General features: G+C 41.8%; 1 protein-coding gene across 2 annotated transcripts; it reads left to right on the top strand.

Annotated features, from left to right (window-relative positions):
• The first annotated feature begins 218 nt into the window (after positions 1 to 218).
• Positions 219 to 18,803, top strand: LOC146990901 (N-chimaerin). 2 transcript variants are annotated; one of them, XM_085801029.1, is made up of 15 exons: positions 219 to 330; positions 679 to 779; positions 2,878 to 2,916; positions 3,103 to 3,158; positions 5,849 to 5,880; positions 6,642 to 6,755; positions 7,672 to 7,798; positions 8,664 to 8,825; positions 12,615 to 12,692; positions 14,013 to 14,097; positions 14,590 to 14,763; positions 15,578 to 15,655; positions 15,880 to 16,017; positions 16,752 to 16,857; positions 16,961 to 18,803. In XM_085801029.1, exons 2-15 carry the CDS (start codon positions 761 to 763, stop codon positions 17,130 to 17,132), a joined length of 1,380 nt encoding a protein of 459 aa, XP_085657155.1. In that variant the 5' UTR covers positions 219 to 330; positions 679 to 760; the 3' UTR covers positions 17,133 to 18,803. The 2 variants fall into 2 exon arrangements, with proteins under 2 accessions (XP_085657155.1, XP_085657157.1); XM_085801031.1 differs by lacking the exons at positions 219 to 330; positions 679 to 779; positions 2,878 to 2,916; ... (3 more) ...; positions 7,672 to 7,798; positions 8,664 to 8,825 and adding an exon at positions 12,268 to 12,458 and having other exon boundaries at positions 12,558 to 12,692; positions 16,961 to 18,367.
• Positions 18,804 to 20,420: the final 1,617 nt, after the last annotated feature.

Genomic DNA, 20,420 nt, shown 5'->3' with positions numbered 1-20,420 from the left:
AAATGTATTCCATTTTATACAAAAATGTATTTCTCCAATGAGAAAACTTGATGAACTCTTCCACTTGCTCTCATTTATTCAGGTAGTGTCACTTGGTTCCGTTCATTAAAATAAAAAAAATGACAAACAACGCCTTGTTAAAACAAAGTTTACACTAACTACATTATAATTTACAGAAAACAGACCTAAAATCAGGAATTTGACCGACGACGGCTGCCGTTGCACACAGTCCAAAGAGCAGGGTCCGTTGCCATAGCTACCCTGGAGAGAGGGCGAGACTGCTCACGTGACCCAGCAAGATGGCGACCACAATGCAGAATGGATGTGAATGTGAGTACTACGTATTATTAGCTCACCGTTTGATTAATAAATTCGCGTATCTTTTCACACTGTTAAAAAAAAAGATAAAAACCGGGACAGTTTTACTGAGTTATACTGCAAACGGTTTATTTCTAATGTCAAGCTGGCTCTGTTTTATCCTCAGTTCAACCTGGCAACTAAGTAACGCTGAGCGAGCCCGCTAACGTTAGCTCTGTGCCAATGTGAGCACTGATCACGTATTGTTGTTTATCGTTACTCAGCTGTTTTCACCTGAGCCCGGTTAGCTCATCACAGCCAGTGGTTGAATACTTTAACCCTATTCCCACCCCCCTTTTTTCTGTGTGTGCTGTGTTTTAGGATTTAAACTAAGCGGATCCGTTTTGCTGGAAATTTGGATCTGCTGGTTAATTGTTCATCATCATCATATCAGCGAGTGAAGATGGCCCTAAATGTCTTTGGTAAGCAACATCATACCTTAGTTAATGTGCTTTAATATCACTGTATTAATTGTGTGGCTGTGGGTTGTTTGTTAGTACAATATTGTGAGAAACAAACCATTAATGAATATATAATTATGCATCTATACATATCATATAAATAGGGAGAGGCCAGTAGAAACCCTGTGGATCCACTAGTCATGGTGTAGTATTTATAGAAATGCCACGTAATGTCAGAAGCGTACATGCTTCCTATTCCAGTATAGTCATGACCACTTTATAAAATATGCTGCATTTTATAGAATAAGTGGTGCTTATAATACTTTACTATACTAATACTACTAGTATAATAATAATTGATTGTAAACAATAGCAACACAGACTGGTCTTCCTATACAATATGCTTTTTTTATTTTTTTTTTTTTTATTTTTTTTTTTTTAAAGGTTTATTGTTGTTTAATATATTGCACAGGCAAAATTTGAGATACTTTTCTTGTAATAGAATATTTGTATATTGATATAACCACTGTTTGTATCAAGCCTTGTTGGTACTAGGTGTTAAACAGGTCTCCCCAGTCTTTCCTATTGAATTATTCCCAAGCATGGCACCATTATAGTTTTTATTGTGAAACCTCAATCTGCAAAGAGTCTGTGAACTGCATTTTTTCTCTAAAAATGTCCCAAGATCAAAGCATAGAACTTTTTAATTGATGCACCAATGTATCATAACTGTGAACTAAATTCGCTGAGTGACAACAGTAGATATGTTATGTCTGCTTTCTTATGAGTTTGTCTATCAGCAAGGCTGTGCTGCCTTGAGACACTGAGTTATTTTGAAGACAGGATACTGGGGCGACGAGTGTTGAATAGATAAGGCTTGTGGAGTGGACAGAGTACACCAAGACAGGAAACAGACTGTTAGTTTTATGCATACAGACTATGGAGAAGGTGGAAGACGGTTTATTCCTGAATTTGCAAGATGCTGGCAAAATGACAAAATGTCAGACAATCATCATTACATTACATAATAACCCTATTTCTTATTATTTCCAGTGGTAGAAGTAAGGAAATTTGAGTAATTTGAGTTGTTTTGTAAGTCTAGCAATGACGCAGACTTTTTTTTAAACCTAAATTGCAGTTATTATAGTGTTTTAATGCAGTTTGGAAGTAGGAGGCATGAAGAAACCTGCAGCAGATAAAGTACAAATAAAGTTACAGTATTTGAAGAAGGAAAAACAGTGTGTTTGAGTCACCATGAGTCACCTAATACATTTATTCAACACACATAGTGAGTGGTTACCTGAACCACTTTCACAGTGAAGGAATGAAGGAAAATTCAGTTGCTGCTGCAAAGTTAAACCAAACCTCAAATGAGTGCCTGGGGGCTTAACTGCTTTTGTGCGAGGTGTGTATTACTCTAATATTAATGTAGGTGTTGTTTATGGTCTACTGCAGCTGAATAAGCAACAAGGAAACGCTGCTATACTGTTGATTTCCTTCTATAATTGATTTAAATGGAGTTCAGTGTGAGTACAGCAGCAAAAGGGAAATACACATCGCACAAAGAGATCATTTATAAGCCGTCCTGTCTGCAGAACAATATTAATGAGTCTTTCACAGCTTTTTAGGCCTCCAAGTGGATTCATTTATTAAGCCAGCATTAATGCACAGTGCTGTTTTTGTTGTTAAAGAAACACATCAGTCTGATGCACACAAACTAGGGGAAATAAAGTAGTTAGAAGCTTTGACATCATATTTCTTGCTGTTGGTGTAAACCATTTTTTTTATTTATCACCTTGAGAAGCTTGTGATTGTTCCTAATTCCTGTTTTTCTTACTGACAGTTCATGTAACAAACCTGCTGCTGCTTCCCAGCTTGTCTCTCTGTTTGCATGTGGAGCGCCTCCTGTCATCTATTATTAAACAGATTTGATATCACAAAGAAAATGACTTATCTGGTTGATGATTAATCTCAAAATTGACGCACAGTGCAGTCAGATAAATAAATAAGCATTGGTCACAATCACATGTCCTCCACTTGAGGGCGCTGTAGCTACAGAAATGGAGTTTAAACGATGTTGCAGCTGTTTGATCCATTGTTGTACTGTTTCTCTTCTCAGATCATGATGAATACAGGCCACCGGTGTGGAAGTCTTACTGTAAGTATCAAAGGAACATTGTGTTAATATCCTGATTATACACTTTGTAAACTTTAACTTCTACCATTGTTTTCTTGACAGTATTTTACGATTAGGATTTTCATCCCCTCATTATGTGCCCTGAGTATTTCTTAAAGGAGGTAAAATACCTTTTGCTGATGAATCATTGTGTGTTTTCTGCCTCAGTGTACCAGCTCCAACAGGAGGCTCCTCACCCACGCAGACTCACCTGCACCTGCGAGGTGAGAACACACTTCCTCCTCTGTGTAATTCTTGAGACATTTAGAAAAAAAAAGCTTATGATTAGCTGCCTTTTTTTCCCAGAGGATGACACATGTCTTATATTATATAAAGGGTAGGTAATGACACCCTCTTTATTACAGAATACATAATCCAATGCATCATTGAACAGTGAGAGTGGGTAGGTCGTATTAAAATCTAAAATTACTCAAACAAGCTCTCAGAAATCAGAGCATGAAGTAGCTGACATAGATGACAGATGATGAATAACAGAAGTGTCTATCTTGGATGTGCTGTCACTTCTTTTTAAAGCAACAATCCCCAATTGTTTTGGGTGAACACATCAAAGTGGAGGTTGAATGGCAAACAGAGGATTTGAGCACAGGTGTCATTACAGTTGTTGTGAGAGCATCCGCCCACGCCGATGTGTCGTTTGTATTAAACCAGAAAGCGCAAACCTTCACTAAAGCACATTGTAGGTTTAACAACAACAACACACAATTTCTGTTCTTGGCAGGCAAATGTGATAATAACCAAGTGGAATAATGCTGGTGTGAACTGAGCCTCGAGCAAGACGAAAATTCTTTGCATGCGTGTGTGTGCGGTTGTGTCCATTTATTGTGTGTTTCTGCCTCCTCGGAGAGTGTATTTGCTGACTCGGCTTGTAGCGGGGCTGATTGTTTTTGCTCGACTAAAACAAATCCATTGTCTTCAGGGAAAGCATCTGCTAAACCATCTATAGCCACGATCTGAAAATGCTAAACACAGCACACATTAAAACTGTTTGCAAATATGTCACTTTGATGTTTTTATGAATATTTTTAATTTATTTATTTGCAGATGAAAAATATATACGTATATTAAACAGCATGATAAGAGAATAGAACAACAACAAAAAAACATAAAATGTATACAGTACATACAGCAATGTGCAGGAGAAACAACAAAAAAAAACCCTAAAGGCTTGTCAAATGATCCTCCTAAGGACAAACATTCAACATAAAAAATAAGATAATACAGTAATGTGAAGAACAACATGAAACAGTTAGAAAAGAGAGAGAAAAAAGCGATGTTGTGTGGTGATGTAGGGGAAACAGGTGGTTTATGCATTGCTCAACTGGGCCAATAGAAAATGAATTATTTGTTTCTTAAATGAGTTTATGCTTGTGCAGTTTCTAATATAAAAATATTAAATATATAAAAATATAAAATCTGAACATATATAAAAATAAAACGTCAGAACATCTTTATGTAAATGCTGGGGTAGGTTTAGCAGCACAGGTTGTGTCGTAGCCTAGGGTGCCCAGTATGGGGGGCTGTATGGGATGTTGGTGATGTCCATTAAATGCCACGCACCAGCACGTCTCCCCATAGAAGGGGGCAACCACCAGATGTGCGTGAGTAAGGTTTGGGGGCAAACCAGTGGGGATTAAAAAATGGGGAAGAGTGGTGGTGGGGGGTGGGGGGGCAGCTCTTGCATCTGGTGTTTTTGTGAGTGTTAATCTGTAGAAGACAGAGCTCTTAGGATGTTAGGGTGTGTGCATCGATGCTAAATGAACAGCTGTTGGTTTTGATGCCCCGGTCTGGTCAGGTAGTCCGTGCTGACCCAGTTAGAAGCAGCAGGCTGGACCTCCCCCCCCCCACCCCCCTCCCTGCCATCTCCCGTTTTGCTCCCACCAGCCCCCATGTCGTCTGCTGGGAGTTCAGCCATATGCGATTTATTGATGCACCAATAAGCACTTATCTATGGCTGGTACTTTTTAATTTGTGGTATGTCAGCGACAGGGTGGCAGAAACGAGGACAAAGACGGGACTGTCCTCTGGCTGGAGGAGGAAGAGGAACATTGGGGGACATATGAAGTTTTTAAAAGACACATGGGGAAGCTAGAGGAGAGATTTGATAGGACACCTATCAAATCTGCTACAGGTGTCTGAAGTGGGATGCCCAACTATTAGTCTAAATAAACCAAAATGGGGAATATTCAAACTGAAGTCTTCTGCTGTGGCACACCATTTCACCCTGCACCCATTTATTTCATCATTACATTCAAAATAAATTGTGTGACTGGAAAATGTTTGTATTTTCAAACAGCTCTTCCCCTCCAGCTCAGCTACCTCCTCCTCTCTCCGCCTAAACCGGCCTCCTCACCTCTCCACCCGCTCCACTTTCTCTCCGCCCAAGTGACAAACCTCTGCAAAATGGACTTTACCACACACACACACACAGGATCCAAATTAATATTCACCGCTGTCTGTTGGGCCTTGGTTGATTTATTGGCTCGACAGCAGTTTTGTTGAAAACAACACAACGTTCGGCTTTTTTATCTGACTCGTGCAATATCCTGTGCGCCCACACAGACACTGGCGGACACAGGCGCACGCCGGGTGTGAAGCGAGCAAGAACCTAAGAATGTGTGTGAAAATATTAAGAGCGCACAGTTCGTATCGTCCTAGGGCCAGTGCCATTTCATGCTCTGTATTGGTTGTGTTTTATGAATAATCTGCTTCAGTACTATGAGATATCATATGACATGCTATTTTTTCAATTTGTTGTCATTGTGTTTAGGCCTTTGAACTGTGTAACCACTTAAATAATTAATTTAGTTTGAATGGAAATTCAGAGTCTTGTGAGAGTGAGGAACTTTTTTTATGACACTAAAACAGTTTGTTTCTTACATTATGTTCTCTGCAGGTGGACAATCGGCCTAAATACTACGGGAGAGAGTAAGTTGGATTTCTACATCTTAGTCATCGTAGTAATGTTGAACTATCCCTTTAAATAGGGGATCGTTAAACATTTTGGAAAATTCGCCAATTGTCATAATCCCTATAGTCATAGCAGTAGGCTCATTACCTTTAATTATCGGTGCATGTTGTTTTCAGATCAGTGGGGCAGAGACACAAGCTGGTACAGGTCTCTTGTCCCTCAAAACTTATCAAATACACAATCCAACAACTCCAAAACTCTCTTGTGGAGAAGTTGTGACCTGCACATTCACCACGCTATGAAATAATCATGTAACAATATGAGACAGTGTTGTTTTCGAGGCAAATGTGTAGCCGGAACTACATTCCAGACACGGCTGCTGGGCACACTGATTTCAAAAGCAAGTAGTTCCGAGTATTTGCTTCATGTGTTGTAATGTTACTGTACATCATTATACATGATTATTTCATAGCGTGGTGAATGTGCAGGTCACAACTTGTCCACAAGAGTGTTTTGGAGTTGTTGGATTGTGTATTTGATGAGTTTTGAGGGACAGGGGACCTGTACCATTCACCTCCATTGTGTTCACTGAGCAGCTCGTGTCTCTGCCCCGCTGATCTCAAAACAACATGCACCGATAATTAAAGGTAATGAACCTACTGCTATGACTAAAGGGATTATGGCAGTAGGTGAACTTGCCAAAATGTTGACCTATCCCTTTAATCCAGGGTTGTTGACAGTTTAAATCCTAATTTGGTTCTCCTCCTCCTCCGTCCAGGTACCACGGGATGATCTCAAGAGAAGAGGCCGACCAGCTACTGAGCCAGGCCGAAGGCAGCTACCTCATCAGAGAGAGTCAGAGACAGCCCGGCACATACACACTGGCCCTAAGGTACGACAAGCCCCCCACATGTGAGGTTCGCGTCTTTCTCCTCCACCTCATCCTCCTTTCAGGAAGCTGTTGCTTGACCTCCAACACCCCATTTGTGTGTCAGGGCAAGACGGAGAGAAGCTGTGTGAGCGCTGAGCACGGCCCCAGGTGTTGTGGGGTGTGAGGGTTTATCTCGCCGTGCTCCGGGGAAAGGCAGCAGTCAGACTTTAAGCTGCTCAGAGGTGCTCATCTCTGAGCTCACATGGCTCCACACACCACCCTCCAGAGAGCCTTTCCTCGTGAGGAGAGGAGTGTGAGAGAGTGAAAGTCTGCGGTTTCTGTCCTATATCTTCTATATGTGAACACCGAGTGGCACCACTCTGCTCCCTTGGCCTATTTACCTTGTGAGCAAATAACTTTATTTTATCCGAGCAGTCTGTTTTAGACAAATGTGAGCCGCCCTTTTCTCAGAGTAGGTGTCACACTTTTTAAATGGGCGCATGGCATAATTTGAATTTAGTTTTGGGTCAGTTTGCTCTATTCATAGTCTCGTCATTCTTCCACCTGCACAAGTCGCTCTCTCCCTCTCTTTCACTGTTTCTCCCATCCCTGTGGTTATAATTACGTTCCATAAATAAACCTTCATAAACTAGGGTCCCAGTCTGGGTTGGCAGAAAAAGGAAAGGTTGGGTTTTGGGTTAATGATCTGATGGTGGCGCTTTATCTCACAGTGCTTTCATTGTGGTCCACTGAGGGGCAGATCATGTGTTGGCCCAGTTCAGGGCCCGTCTCTCACAGTTGTACCATTTCATTTTACTCTTTATTATCATAGTAAAAGCTTGTAGAATTTAATATTTATATATTTTAATAACAGTATTTAAAACAAAACAAAACACTGCTGCTTATTTTTGACATCTCTTCTTCCATCAATCCCCAGGTTTGGGAACCAGACGAGAAACTTCCGTCTCTACCATGACGGGAAGCACTTTGTCGGAGAAAAGAGGTTCGAGTCCATCCACGACCTGGTCACAGACGGCCTCATCACGCTCTACATCGAGACAAAGGTCCGTGTCTGTCCGTCACTTCCTTTCCAGCTCAGAAACAAACATGATGAGGCGGGGAACAGCAGAGATGGGGCCCATTGATCAGGCCTGCATAGTTGAAATCTCTGAATGTTTAGTGTGATTATAGATGATTGCTTACCATTTAACCCATGTTTGCCAGGTAAAAGAAAATTGCTCAGCTTACCACAAAATACCCCTTGATCACTAGTTGTATACTTAATCACATGAATCCCCAGGTTCCTTAAAAGCCCTCAATAAAGAAGGTAATTTTACATTTTTATTTTTGTTTCCAACACATGGTTCAAATTAAGTGTGTATTTGTTATTCAGACAATAAGACGGCACCGAAGGGAACAAAACATGGCTGGAAAATGAAAGTTTTAGTTCTCCCCCCCTGTCATGTCAAACATATTCTGTCAGTGGGGGGGCATAAATAATCCAATATTTATGAATGAATCTAAACCAGTGATTATAAAACCTATGTTAAAGGGATAGATCAACATTTTGGCAAATCGGCCCATCGCCATAATCCCTATAGTCATAGCAGTACGTTCGTTACCTTTATTTGTCGGTGTGAGCTATTTTTAGAACGGCCGAGCAAAGCTGCGAGCTACGGAGACTATTGGGAGTTGTTGGATTGTGTATTTGATGAGTTTGATGAGGGAAACCAAGAAATCCCATTAGCCTCCGTAGCGTAGCTCTGAGTAGCTTCCGGCTCTGCTCCGCCGTTCTTAAAACAGCTTGCACCGACAATTAAAGGTAAAAAACATACTGCTAAAACTCTAGGGATTATGGCAATGGGCTAATTTGCCAAAATGTTGAACTATCCCTTTAAATGGTATGTTTTATGCTACCCTCTCCTCTAGGCTGCGGAGTACATCGCAAAGATGACCATTAACCCCATCTATGAACACGTGGGCTACACCACCCTGAGCCAGGAGCCCACTCTGAAGAAGCACCTACCGCTCAGCCCCGAGGCCCCCGACGGCCCCGCGCCGGCCAAAGATGAACGCAACGCAGAGGAGAGGGTGAGAACAGCTCTTGTGTACATACTGAATGTGAACACGATTAAGAGAAAAAAGAGTTGTCGTCATGTTTCATTGCCCCTCCCACTCAGTTTTGAAGTACTTGTGTTGGCCCAAAATACAACAGCTGACGCATCTTCTTCCTCGCTGAGCCACAGATTTAATTATGTCACCTTTTAGTAATAAATCTTTTGCCATTAAATAATATGGATTGGCTTTTAGAGGCTGCTTAATAAACATTTAGCAGAAATTATACAGAACAACAACACTCTATCTTTAATACTCATCATTATGCAAGATATAAGGATATTGTTAATGGATAAAATAATCTGTGCAGGAACTCTGCCCATAAACATCCACTGATTAACATAACTTTTTGGCAAATTGACTTGATGCTTCGGGGGTTTTTGATAGCAGGGGGGTTGTATAAGAAATAAAGTAGTGTTGACACAGAGTATTGGCCAAAGACCAAAGAATATTCCTGTTAGGAAACCACAGTCTGAAATTAGCCTCATAAAACAAATTAAATCATTCATCAAGTCTGTCAGAACGCTGCTTTTAGCACGAGTTTCAACTGACAGTGGAAAATATGAATGAACTTTGGGATGATTTAGAAGATAAAGTGATGACTGAGCTGGAGATGTGTCTGAATCTAAGAGACGCAAGGACAAAGTGTTTTCACGTTTTTGTTTCAGTTCAGCAGAAGAGGGGATCAGTAACATGCAAGTAGAAAAGGATTTATGCTCTGGGCATTATGCAAACTAACTTAAAATCACTGGACCTTACCTGCATAAATTAAGGTTACATAAAGTCCTAATGCAGTATTCGTTTGCGTTATATGTCCAGAATGTGACAAAAAGTATCACATAATGTATAAACAGCTAAAAGTTGGGGCTCGTGAATCATTGATTTTTGTGCACTGTGAAGAAACCCTGCAGCCAGTTTGAAACAAGGGCAAAGGTGAGGGGAAAGTTTCTGCATGCACAGTACGAGGACGGAGGGATGAGAGTTAAGGAAAATGCTGAAAGAAGGAGGAGGAGAAGAAGGAGGAGGAGGAGGAGGAGGATGGATGCAGAGGAGAGATGGCCTCCAGCCAAGGGCTCTGCAGTAAAGTTACATAACAGTAGTTTGCCTGCAGAAACCCGGTATCGCCACCGAAAGCTGTTTCACGAGAAGAGTTTGTGAACATCCATTAAGCTGTTAGGTGATAAGAAAGAATTAGTTTTTATGTGCATTTGTTTTTATTTTTATTTTATTATTTTTTTTGTGCCCATATTTGGAGATGTGAGAACTCCATACGGTACGACGCAGGGGCTAATTCTGATGCTAATGTGAATTTCAGTCCTGCAGCTGGCTGTTTGTGCAGGTAGACGCAGTTTCATTCAGGCATCTGCTGCAGAACCCCCACACTTCTGTATAGTAACGCACCCACACACACACACACACACACACACACACACACAGTCCAGACCAACAGGCTCATAACGGAGTCGGTTTAGTCGTGTATGCAGCGTGTTTATCTGCTACACCAGTGTTGAGCCTCCTGAGGCCTCGTATGACCTGCAGTGCATGACCACCTGCACTGCACCTCATACATCACTGTCCATGTGTGTGTGTGTGTGTAAAGGGGGGGTGGTCCTGTGTACGTGTGTGCTTTTCATAATTGGGTGGATTTGCAGACAAAGCAGTACGGCTGTGACATTGAGACCGGAGGTGCCTCTCTCTGTAGGGAAGTCAGACATCCAAGAAATGCATTTATCACATGTTCATACAGCTAATCACGGCTTATTGTGGGTTAAACGCAGTTTTACGACCCCCGCGGGGGCCATAAAGGCACCGCACTGATGATGGCTCTTGAAAAATTAATTTTTAAGATGTCATTATGAGATTGAATTTCGGTGGACAGCGACAGGAAAGAAGATTTTCTGAATTAGGTTTTAAATCACCTTTGATTTGATAAATTCTGCAGAAAAAAAATCTTCATGCACCGGCTTTTGTTCCCTCTTGTGTCTTTTATTTTGAAATCTGCTCTTTTGTTAGCCGCCCACATCCTGAAACCCCTCCATTCCCATGCACTGAAAACAGTCATTAAATAACCATGACCCGTCATAAATATTCCCTGTGTTGTGTATATGAGCTAAAGGATTAGTGGATTTCAATATGTGGCTGACAAAATCTCTTCTTTTTTGGCGATGTCTTCTTAAGATTGCACAAAAACAATATTTGTGTTATTGTATGCCAGTGTGAGATGAAATCACAGGTCGTAAATCTCTCCCTGCAGTAACAGGATTTAACGTGCGCCCGCTGCTTGTTTACTCGGCCCCAAAAATGTCAAAAGAACGCAAGACTAAACATCTTTTCACCAGAGGCGGCACTCAGGAAGAAAACCTTCTAAAGTGAAAATTTCGCCTTAAACTGCTTTTATATAATGTCGCTTTTGTGATCTGAAATAACAGACAGGCAGGGTCTTTGGTTGAAGAGCCATGTGAGAGGAGAAGAGATTGTGTTGTGTCGGTGAAGTTGAGACAAACAGAACACACAGAGCAGACGAGCAGGTGCTTGTTTACAGCGGGAGTGGAGGATTTGGAGGAATTTTAGGGGGAAACATTGAAAAAACAGACAGATGTTGCAGGTGGAACGACAAAAGGATGGAGAGAAACAAAGAGGAACAGAAAGTGTGAAGGAATAAATAAAATAACAGCATGATTCTCAGCTCATTCTTTCTCTCCCTCTCTCTCCTGGGACAATTGAGGTGGCAGAATTGGTGGCGAACAACAAGGATCCCTGCTTTCTGATTGGCTGTTCCCCCCTCTCAGTGTGACCTGTTAAATTCATCCATTACTGCTCCGTAGCTCAGCCTCCCCCCCCTCCTCTTCTTTCTCTCCGCCTCTGTCCCTCCCTCCTCCGCTGGTTCTGCCTGCCGAGTGTGTGTGTGTGTGTGTGTGTGTGTGTGTGTGTGTAGAGGGAAAGCGGATTAACGCACACACTCAGCCATGTGGGCTGGAGCGCTCACCTACACGAGACAGAGAGACGGGGACGCTCGCTCTGCCGCATCAGTCTGTGTCTGACGGATTTTTAGAAAACACAGGAGAAGATTTCCTGAATCTAAGTGGTTGAACTTTTTTTCCTCTCTTCCTTTGGAGCCTGCAGACAGATTCAGTATCGGGCTGGCTGGTTTTTGTTTTTTGTTATGAACTGAATTGCAACACGCAGCCCTGTCAGTGTGGAGAGCTAATCTGATTGGCTGATCTTTGTGGTACTAAAAAGCGCAGGATTGGTCCTGTGTCGGCTCCTCGGTTTGGGATGTTGTTGTCAAACGGAGCTTTAACGTGTTGTTGTGGCATGTTGACTTCTTCCTGTTTTGATTAATTCATTTTTTTAATCATTTTAAATTGGTTTCATCTTCCTGGGCTTGCTTGATTGACTTTCTGTAATTATTGATGGGATTCAGATTTTATTCTAAGAGCCAGTTTTTAATTTAAAACACCCAGACTGAAAACTGCAGGTCCCACAATGCCGAGCCGAGAGTCGCACCACGTCATTAAGCGGGGTAAGAAGCAGTCCCGCAGGCGAGCTGAGAAGGATTCAAGTCAGAAGGGCTCTTTGTTTACCGCCGCCCTCGGTTTGAATGTCAGCGCCGGTTCGATTCCCTCCCTGCCCTCCTCCGGCAGCGCGTCGGAGCACGGCGCCGGCTCAGGAGGAGCCCATCTCAACCGGGCACCGGCCCCCCCTAAACCCTCCTCCCCCGCTTCCACCTTCTGGCAACCAATCAGATCTTTTGCCCTTTCGCAGCTCACGTCGCTGGTGCGGCGGGCCACCCTGAGGGAGAGCGACTTGGCACCCAAGTACGAGAAGGTCCACAACTTCAAGGTGAGGCCCTCCTTCGCTTCCCCCAGTCCTCCACTGTCTCTCTGTATGTGTGTGTGTGTGTGTGTGTGTGTTGAAGGATACCAGAGCTGCTGATTCAGCTCATGGGGACTTATTCAAATTTGCCTCAGAGAGTGTTAGACACACACACACACACAGTTATGCATTTACATATTTCAGATTTTCATATTACAAGCAGCCATTAGTAAAGAGCACAAAGGTCAGAGCCGTGGTGTACTAAGCTCAAGGGAACACACATGTGCACACGCAGACATGCACATAGACAGAAGGAGCACGCTGATGTGATGGACATCATTTGCATTTCATTATATAGAACCAATTTGTGCAATAAATGGGCAGATTTAAACTCTGTTCTCACTATATTTCTCTAAGTGCCCTTTCAGCACATCCATTGTGTCTCCATCACTCTTTTGTCAGTGCCTGTTATTGCTGCTGTTCAGGTTTTACACCAGCCCGTCTGGGTTATATGAATATTTATCACACTGTGTTCTCAGCATACCTGGTCACATGCACCATTTTGTCACATTGAGCTCATCTCTGTTATTTTGTCTGGCCATATCTGCTCACTTTAATGTTTGTTCAAAGGGATAGTTTAACATTTTGGCAAATTGGCCCATTGCCATAATCCCTATAGTTTTAGCAGTAGTTTGGTTACCTTTAATAGTCGGTGCAAGCTATTTTTAGAACGGTGGAGCGGAGCCGCGAGCTGCTCAGAGCTACGCTGTGGAGGCTAATGGGATTTCTTGGTTTCATCAAACTCATTAAATACACAATCCAACAACTCCAAAACACTCTGCTGGACAAGTTGTGACCTGCACATTCACCACGCTATGAGATAATAACAGAACGTTACCAGACAGAGTTGTTTTTGAGGTAAATTCATGCAAAACTGCTGATGCGCGTACCCGTCGGGGGCAGTTTTTCAGCAAGCAGTCTCTGCATTTACCTTGAAAACAACTCTGTCTCGTAACATTCTGTTATTATCTCATAGCGTGGTGAATGTGCAGGTCACAACTTGTCCACCAGAACGTTTTGGAGTTGTTGGATTGTGTATTTGATGAGTTTGATGAGGGAAACCAAGAAATTCCATTAGCCTCCGTAGCGTAGCTCTGAGCAGCTTGCGGCTCTGCTCCGCCGTTCGAAAAATAGCTTGCACTGACAATTAATGGTAACGAACCTACTCCTGAAACTATAAGGATTATTATTATTATGGCAATGGGCCAATTTGCCAAAATATTGAACTATCCCTTTATGGTAGATTTCTATTTAAAATTTGTTTCTTTTTTTTATTTCTTCTACCAGGTTCATACATTCAGAGGCCCACACTGGTGTGAGTACTGTGCCAACTTCATGTGGGGTCTCATCGCTCAGGGAGTCAAGTGTGCAGGTAACACACACACACACACACACACACACACACACACACACACAGTCACACGTCAGTTTATAATGCTGTCTGTCAGTAATCTTTGATTTCTCCCACATGGATCAGCCACAGTAGATCAGATTTCTGCTCCTTTTCGCCTCCTCCGCTGTGCACGACACGTTGCACCTCCTCTCTGTTAGACCGTGACTCAAAAGTGGGACAGCGGGCTAAAGTTAGTCACTTTTAATGTTGACTCATCCGCAGTATATAACGGATTCGAAATGTTAAAAGATTCAATTTGGTGCCAGAGAACAGACTGGCAGTGGGATTATTACAGTGTGTGGGTGACGAACCGTGCCTCCGCAGTGCTTCTAAATGGAACTTGTACTGTCCAATCGAGTGTTTTATTCTTTGAACCTCAGACTTTTTAAAGGACTAATTGTGCCGTCTACAGAGAGCTGGAAGCAGATTATATTTATGACATAAATCCGCCTCTGTGTTCCCTTCCGCCAGACTGTGGGTTGAATGTCCATAAGCAGTGCTCCAAAGTGGTGCCCAACGACTGCCAGCCCGACCTGCGGCACGTCAAGAAGGTGTACAGCTGCGACCTGACCACGCTGGTGAAAGCCCACAACACCAAGAGGCCCATGGTGGTTGATATGTGCATACAGGAGATCGAGGCTCGAGGTGAGAGAGACAGCGAGTGTGTATATGTGTGTGTGTGTGAGTCATTGATTACATAAGGTCGACAAAAAAAGCTTTTAAGTATTGTTTTCTGCAACACCTACAAGACTGGCATACGTATGCAAGATGTGCGTGTCAGCCCGCCCTCTCAATGCTTTGACGCACACACGCAGAATAAATGAATGTGGGTGTGGGGCTGTACATATACAGTATATATATATATATTTATATATATACTATATATATAGACTGAGAGAGCTGCAGTTCCTCCCCCATGCGACCTGCGTGGTCACAGGGGAACTGCTGCAGACAGGGTTTTATTGACAACGATTCACGAGCTGAGTGAAACTAATATGTGGAATCAATAAAGACACCTGAAGTGAAGTGATTGAACTTGACTGGAACAGGCGAGACAGCTGAATATACCCCTCCCCCTTTCTCCCCCTCTTCCCTGTCTCTCTGTTTGTTGCTGTTTTTTTTATTATTATTCTTTCAATCAGTCTTCTCTGGCTCCTTCTGCCTCTATTATCTCTATATCACCTTCAGTTTCATTTGCTTAAGCTGTTCGATTGGCACAGCTCACTACTATTCCCATCCATGATTAATGTGTTTTTTTTTTTTTTTTTTTCAAAGAACTGCTTAATTGTTTTATAAACATGCAATAAAACCGTAAAAATGCTCAACGCGTTTCTTGAAAATCAAACCGACTCCAGAGGGGATCTCCACGGGAACAAGAAGACATGTTTAATCACAAAACAAGTCAAGTTGATGTTGTATTAGTGGTGTTGTTGTTTCAACTCTCCTTGTCTGCCTCCAGGTCTCCAGTCAGAGGGCTTATACAGAATATCAGGCTTCAGTGAGCTGATTGAAGATGTCAAACTGGCCTTTGACAGAGGTGAGTACAGAGGAGCTTTATGGAAACAGCTGACAAACCTTCATCTTCTGTGTCTTTGAGGCGAATCCCTACACAAATAAGAGCGGTTATCTTTACCCATCAATAAAATATCAATACAATCCTCCGGAGGAATTCTTTGAAGGCAGATCTTTCATCTCGCGCCCTAATCCTCAGCTTTCCTTTTCACAGAAAGCAACTGATTGTTCTTGTTTTCCTCTGCGCAGACGGAGAAAAAGCTGATATTTCCTCAAATTCTTACGAGGACATCAACATCATCACGGGAGCCCTCAAACTCTACTTCAGAGAGCTGCCTATACCCCTCATCACATATGATGCCTACCCACACTTCATAGAAACCGCAAGTAGGTCTTCACACCTTCTGTACCTCATTACATAAATTGTAAGAATGAATGAACAGTTGAGCAGGCAAGCTCAACTTGAAGGCAACATAGACACTATTATATGGCTTAAATCTGTAAAAGAGGTAAATTTTATGTCGCTATTATGTAATCAGGGTTCTTACGGATCCTTAAAAAGTCTTAAAAGGCATTGAATTCATTAATCTAAAAACAAGGCCTTAATTGGCATTAAAATGTTAAAATCAATTTAACAGTCTTAAATCAATTTTTCAAAGTCTTAAAAATGTTAACACATGGTAAGTGGTATTTTATGATTGTAATTAGTCTCAAATCTCAAAATAATTGGTAACATTCTGACATAGAGAAGTTAGTGGCGGCCGTCACCAGCTCCTGAGTCAGTGTTTTGTTTGTTTTTTCCGGACTTTTTATGCATTTATTTTGAAAGGACAGCTGGAAAGAGACACAATCCAATGTTCATGTAGCAGTCACTTTACCTTGGATCACATAGGAAAGTGGGTAAAATTGTCCCTAACCCTATGTAATTGATGTGGTGTTTTTTTTTTCTTTTTTCTGCATTTGTGTTTATTATGAAGTCGGTCTTAAATTTCATTTCAAGTGGCATTAAAAAAGTCTTTAAAAGTCTTAAATTTAACTTGGCTTAAGCTGTAGGAACCCTGGTAATTGTTGACCCAATATCTATTCTGCCTCACGGTTATATATTTTCTTGTGTGTTACAGAGATTACAGACGCAGAGAAACGGTTGGAGTCTCTCCACGAGTCCTTGAAGCTGCTGCCGCCCGCTCACTGCGAGACGCTGCGATACCTCATGGCTCACCTCAAAAGGTCTGAATGAAATGAAAAAGCTGCCATTATTGAAATTATGAGCGTCGAATCTTTTGCTTTCCATCTCACACACTCTCTCTCTCCCCTGCTGCTCTCCGTCCAGGGTGACCGAGGACGAGAAGGAGAACCTCATGTCCAGCGAGAACCTGGGAATCGTCTTCGGCCCCACGCTGATGAGGGCCCCCGACCTGGACGCCATGACGGCGCTCAACGACATCCGATACCAGAGACTCGTGGTGGAAACTCTCATCACCAACGAGGACGTGCTGTTCTGAGAGGGAAAAGGAGGGAAGTCTCTCCAGAGGACGGAGAGATCCAGGAGGTGCATTCGTCCTCTTGTGAACAGATGGGAGAAAAAGTGACCTGTTGACTTTCGACACAAAAATGAAGGAGAAACATGCAAGATACATGAAACTGGCATCTTGCTCAACTTTAAAAAAAAGGACATAACTAACTGTTTTCTGTGTGGAGAAAAGGAGCAATGAAGGAAAGGAAGTGGCTTTTTGCAAAGAAGAATAAAAAAAAAACTGTGTGGAGACTCAAATCACACATTGTCTTTGAGGGAAGAAGTAGATGGATGGATGCAGTGTTTCCCCACATTCCTCACAAGCAAAAACACCATCAAACAAACTTGAAGCTTCTGGATGAAACTAATTACTGGAACTCATGAATGCTGGGAAGAACAATTTAACAACCTCACTTAGAAATAACCTCAGAAATAAACAACTGTCATCTTTTTAAGCTGGGAGAAAAGAGGGAAGTAGCATTTCACAAACACTCCTTTATGTTTATGTCAGGGGAAACACTGCAGGCCGTCTTTAAATGTTGATATCCTCATTCTTAAATGGATGCCTTGACATCTGCCACCTGAAGAACCATGTGTTACCATTGAAAGCCAATAAGGAAGTGTCATCAAGAGAAGTTGTTTTTTGTTTATGATCCATGGTGTCAAGGTGTCCATTTAGTCCTCCATCAGAGAAGGAGAAGAAGCACTGACGTCATTACAGTAGACAGCTGGATGAATGAATGAAAGAATGAATGGGGAAAAAAAAGTGAATCATTCGCCCATAACGCGCACTCATTCCGCTCAAGGGAACTTAAGTGACTCGGACCTATTGTGTTTTCATTCCTCTTTTTTAAATGGTTTTCTTTTCTTTACAGCTCTCTCTTCTGCTCCATCTACTGATGTGTAATTATGCAGTGATCCTACACTAACAAGATCGTTTTTTTTTAGTCACTAATATAGAGAATCAGTGTCAGCTTACCTTTTTTTGTGTCATATTGTAAGAAATGTTTTCCAGTTTTGTTGCTGTGTAATTACACCCAGTGATGGAGCTGTAAATTTAATAATAACATTTTTCTTTCTCTGTCTCTGAACCAATCCTGTGATCTCTCTCTTCTCCTCCTGCCTGCTCTGCTTCTGAACATGAAAATTAGACTTCAGCGTCATGCAGGTCGCTTCAAATTTATCCTGCGCTCCGCAATAAATTGTCTTATTTTCTCCGCAAATTCGCGAAAACCATCACAGAGTAGATAACTGGCAGCTTATTTTCACTTCAGATTCTCATGTTGACAGCTTTAGTTGTCGTACATGACACCAGGGGCAGACATGGAAGAGAGGGACACATCGTAAGTGACTTGAAACATGAATATGTGAAACAGTGCTTTATGTTGTTTTTGCTTTTGTTTTTTTTATAAAGCAGTATTGTAAATTAAGAAGTGTTATGAAACTGATTTTTGCTCTCAAAATACTAACTAAAATTTGTGATTGCTTGCCTGGATGCAATTCAACAGATAACACAGGAAACACACTTTACTGTCTTCTGCGGGGTAATTAAAGGACTCCAAGTGGGGTTGCACCAGTACCAACTGTGGTGGTTTGGACACCAGATTATTTGAAAGTTTAATAACATGTCCCATCCCTGAAATTAAAGCAAAGAATCTCATAGTGTTAATTACTCAGTTAGTGCTTGCAATTAAAGGGGCGCTGGTGCTTCCACTCTTCAGTGTGCGGGGTTCACAAGGAGGCCATGCTGTGACTCCACTGACATCCCGCCGCAGCCATTTAATATAACTGTGAAATTGTGAGAAATAATAATGCTTAAAACGTATGTAAAGAAGGCCAGTTGGATTTGTTTTCTTTTACCTCTCCTTTCGAATGACTGTGTGGATTTTTACCTAAATACAAGTCGTTGTAAGCAAATGCCATACAGATGTATAAGGATCAGGTACTGGCTCAACATAGCACATTGAAAGGTTTGCTCTAATGTTTTGACCATGCTCTGATGTGATGGAAGAAGTATAGAAACAGGTGGGTGGTGGTGGTTATCTTATGTCATATGAAGGAGTGTCTTTGCCATGTTTTTCTTTTTCTTGTATTGAATCTAGTGCCATTTGAAAGGGGCGGGGGTGCAGAACGGATGCCTTCTGCATGAACCCCCCCACCTCACCTCACCTCACACTAACACACTAACCACTCTCCTCATTCATTTCCACCCCCATTTCTGTCGGGGGTCCCACTGTGTTTCATTTACAAAGCAGCGACAACCCTCCAGGCTTCAAGACCCATTTCACAAAAGTAAAGACAAAGGTGATGGGTGTAAAAATCAAATGCACCCATGCTGGGTTTGGTGTGATAGAAAGTGACATCAGCATTTTTCTAGCGAATCTTGATTATGTTTTCATTATCACCTGTTCTTTATTTTTACTGTAGTGCTGACTCCTCACAGGGTGAAATCTAACCCTGCTACTAACTCATCATACTAATCCGATTACAACTTGTGAGCCTTCAGTGATCTGTGACACTTGCTTTTGGTTTTTGGCATCATGAAATATCTCTTTTCTTTTCTTTTCTTTTCTTTTCTTTTTTAAATAATGATTATTATTACTGTCATTGCTGTAAAGTATTTTCTATATGGTTTATGCATGGTGGAATTAAATTATTAAATATGGCTTTCAGTTGGCATTTGTCTGGATTCATCCATTCTTTACACGCAGTTACTTTAAGTAAAGTCATCATTATTGATTACTCCCAGTACACAATCTAAGAAAATCGTGGAATTGATCAGAAAATAGATGCACTTTTATATTGATTTGAGGAAGTGCAACAATGTGTCATTACATACTTGTAAACTGGCGTTTCACAAAGAGAGAGAGAGAAAAGGTAGAATAACTTAAATATGCAGTCGTTTATTATTATCAACATGTTTTAAGTCATTAATTGTAAAGGTTAAAACTTAATTGTTTTTAACATCACGTGACCTGTGTCGCAGGTAAGAGCTCCTCCTATTGGCTGCTGCTAAATTGCAGACGCCACTGTGTCTAAAGGTCAGGAGGACCTTGACGAAGCTCAATTGCTGCAGATATTACCTGGATATGTTATATTTTCTAACTAAAGCACAGTATATTATTCAAGTTTTAGTCGAGATATACAACTTTTCGGGGTTTACGGCAACTTTTGGCGAGGAAACAAATGACACCAGACGAGGACATTCACCGTCACCGACCGCCTGCGCATCTTTTTTCGGCTCGCTTTGCGGGAGGACTAGTTGGAGGAAAATGCA

Source organism: Trachurus japonicus, chromosome 2 (genome assembly GCF_045865225.1).
Source record: "Trachurus japonicus isolate A0001 chromosome 2, Traja_1.0".
Lineage (NCBI taxonomy): Eukaryota > Metazoa > Chordata > Actinopteri > Carangiformes > Carangidae > Trachurus > Trachurus japonicus.
This window is presented reverse-complemented; position numbering and strand designations above follow the sequence as displayed.

What these genes read in the sequence shown, in the direction of transcription:
- LOC146990901 (XM_085801029.1), top strand. An exon ending in AACGCAACGCAGAGGAGAGG is followed by an intron (nt 8,826 to 12,614) that starts GTGAGAACAGCT and finishes GCCCTTTCGCAG; the next exon opens with CTCACGTCGCTGGTGCGGCG. An exon ending in TCAGGGAGTCAAGTGTGCAG is followed by an intron (nt 14,098 to 14,589) that starts GTAACACACACA and finishes CCCTTCCGCCAG; the next exon opens with ACTGTGGGTTGAATGTCCAT.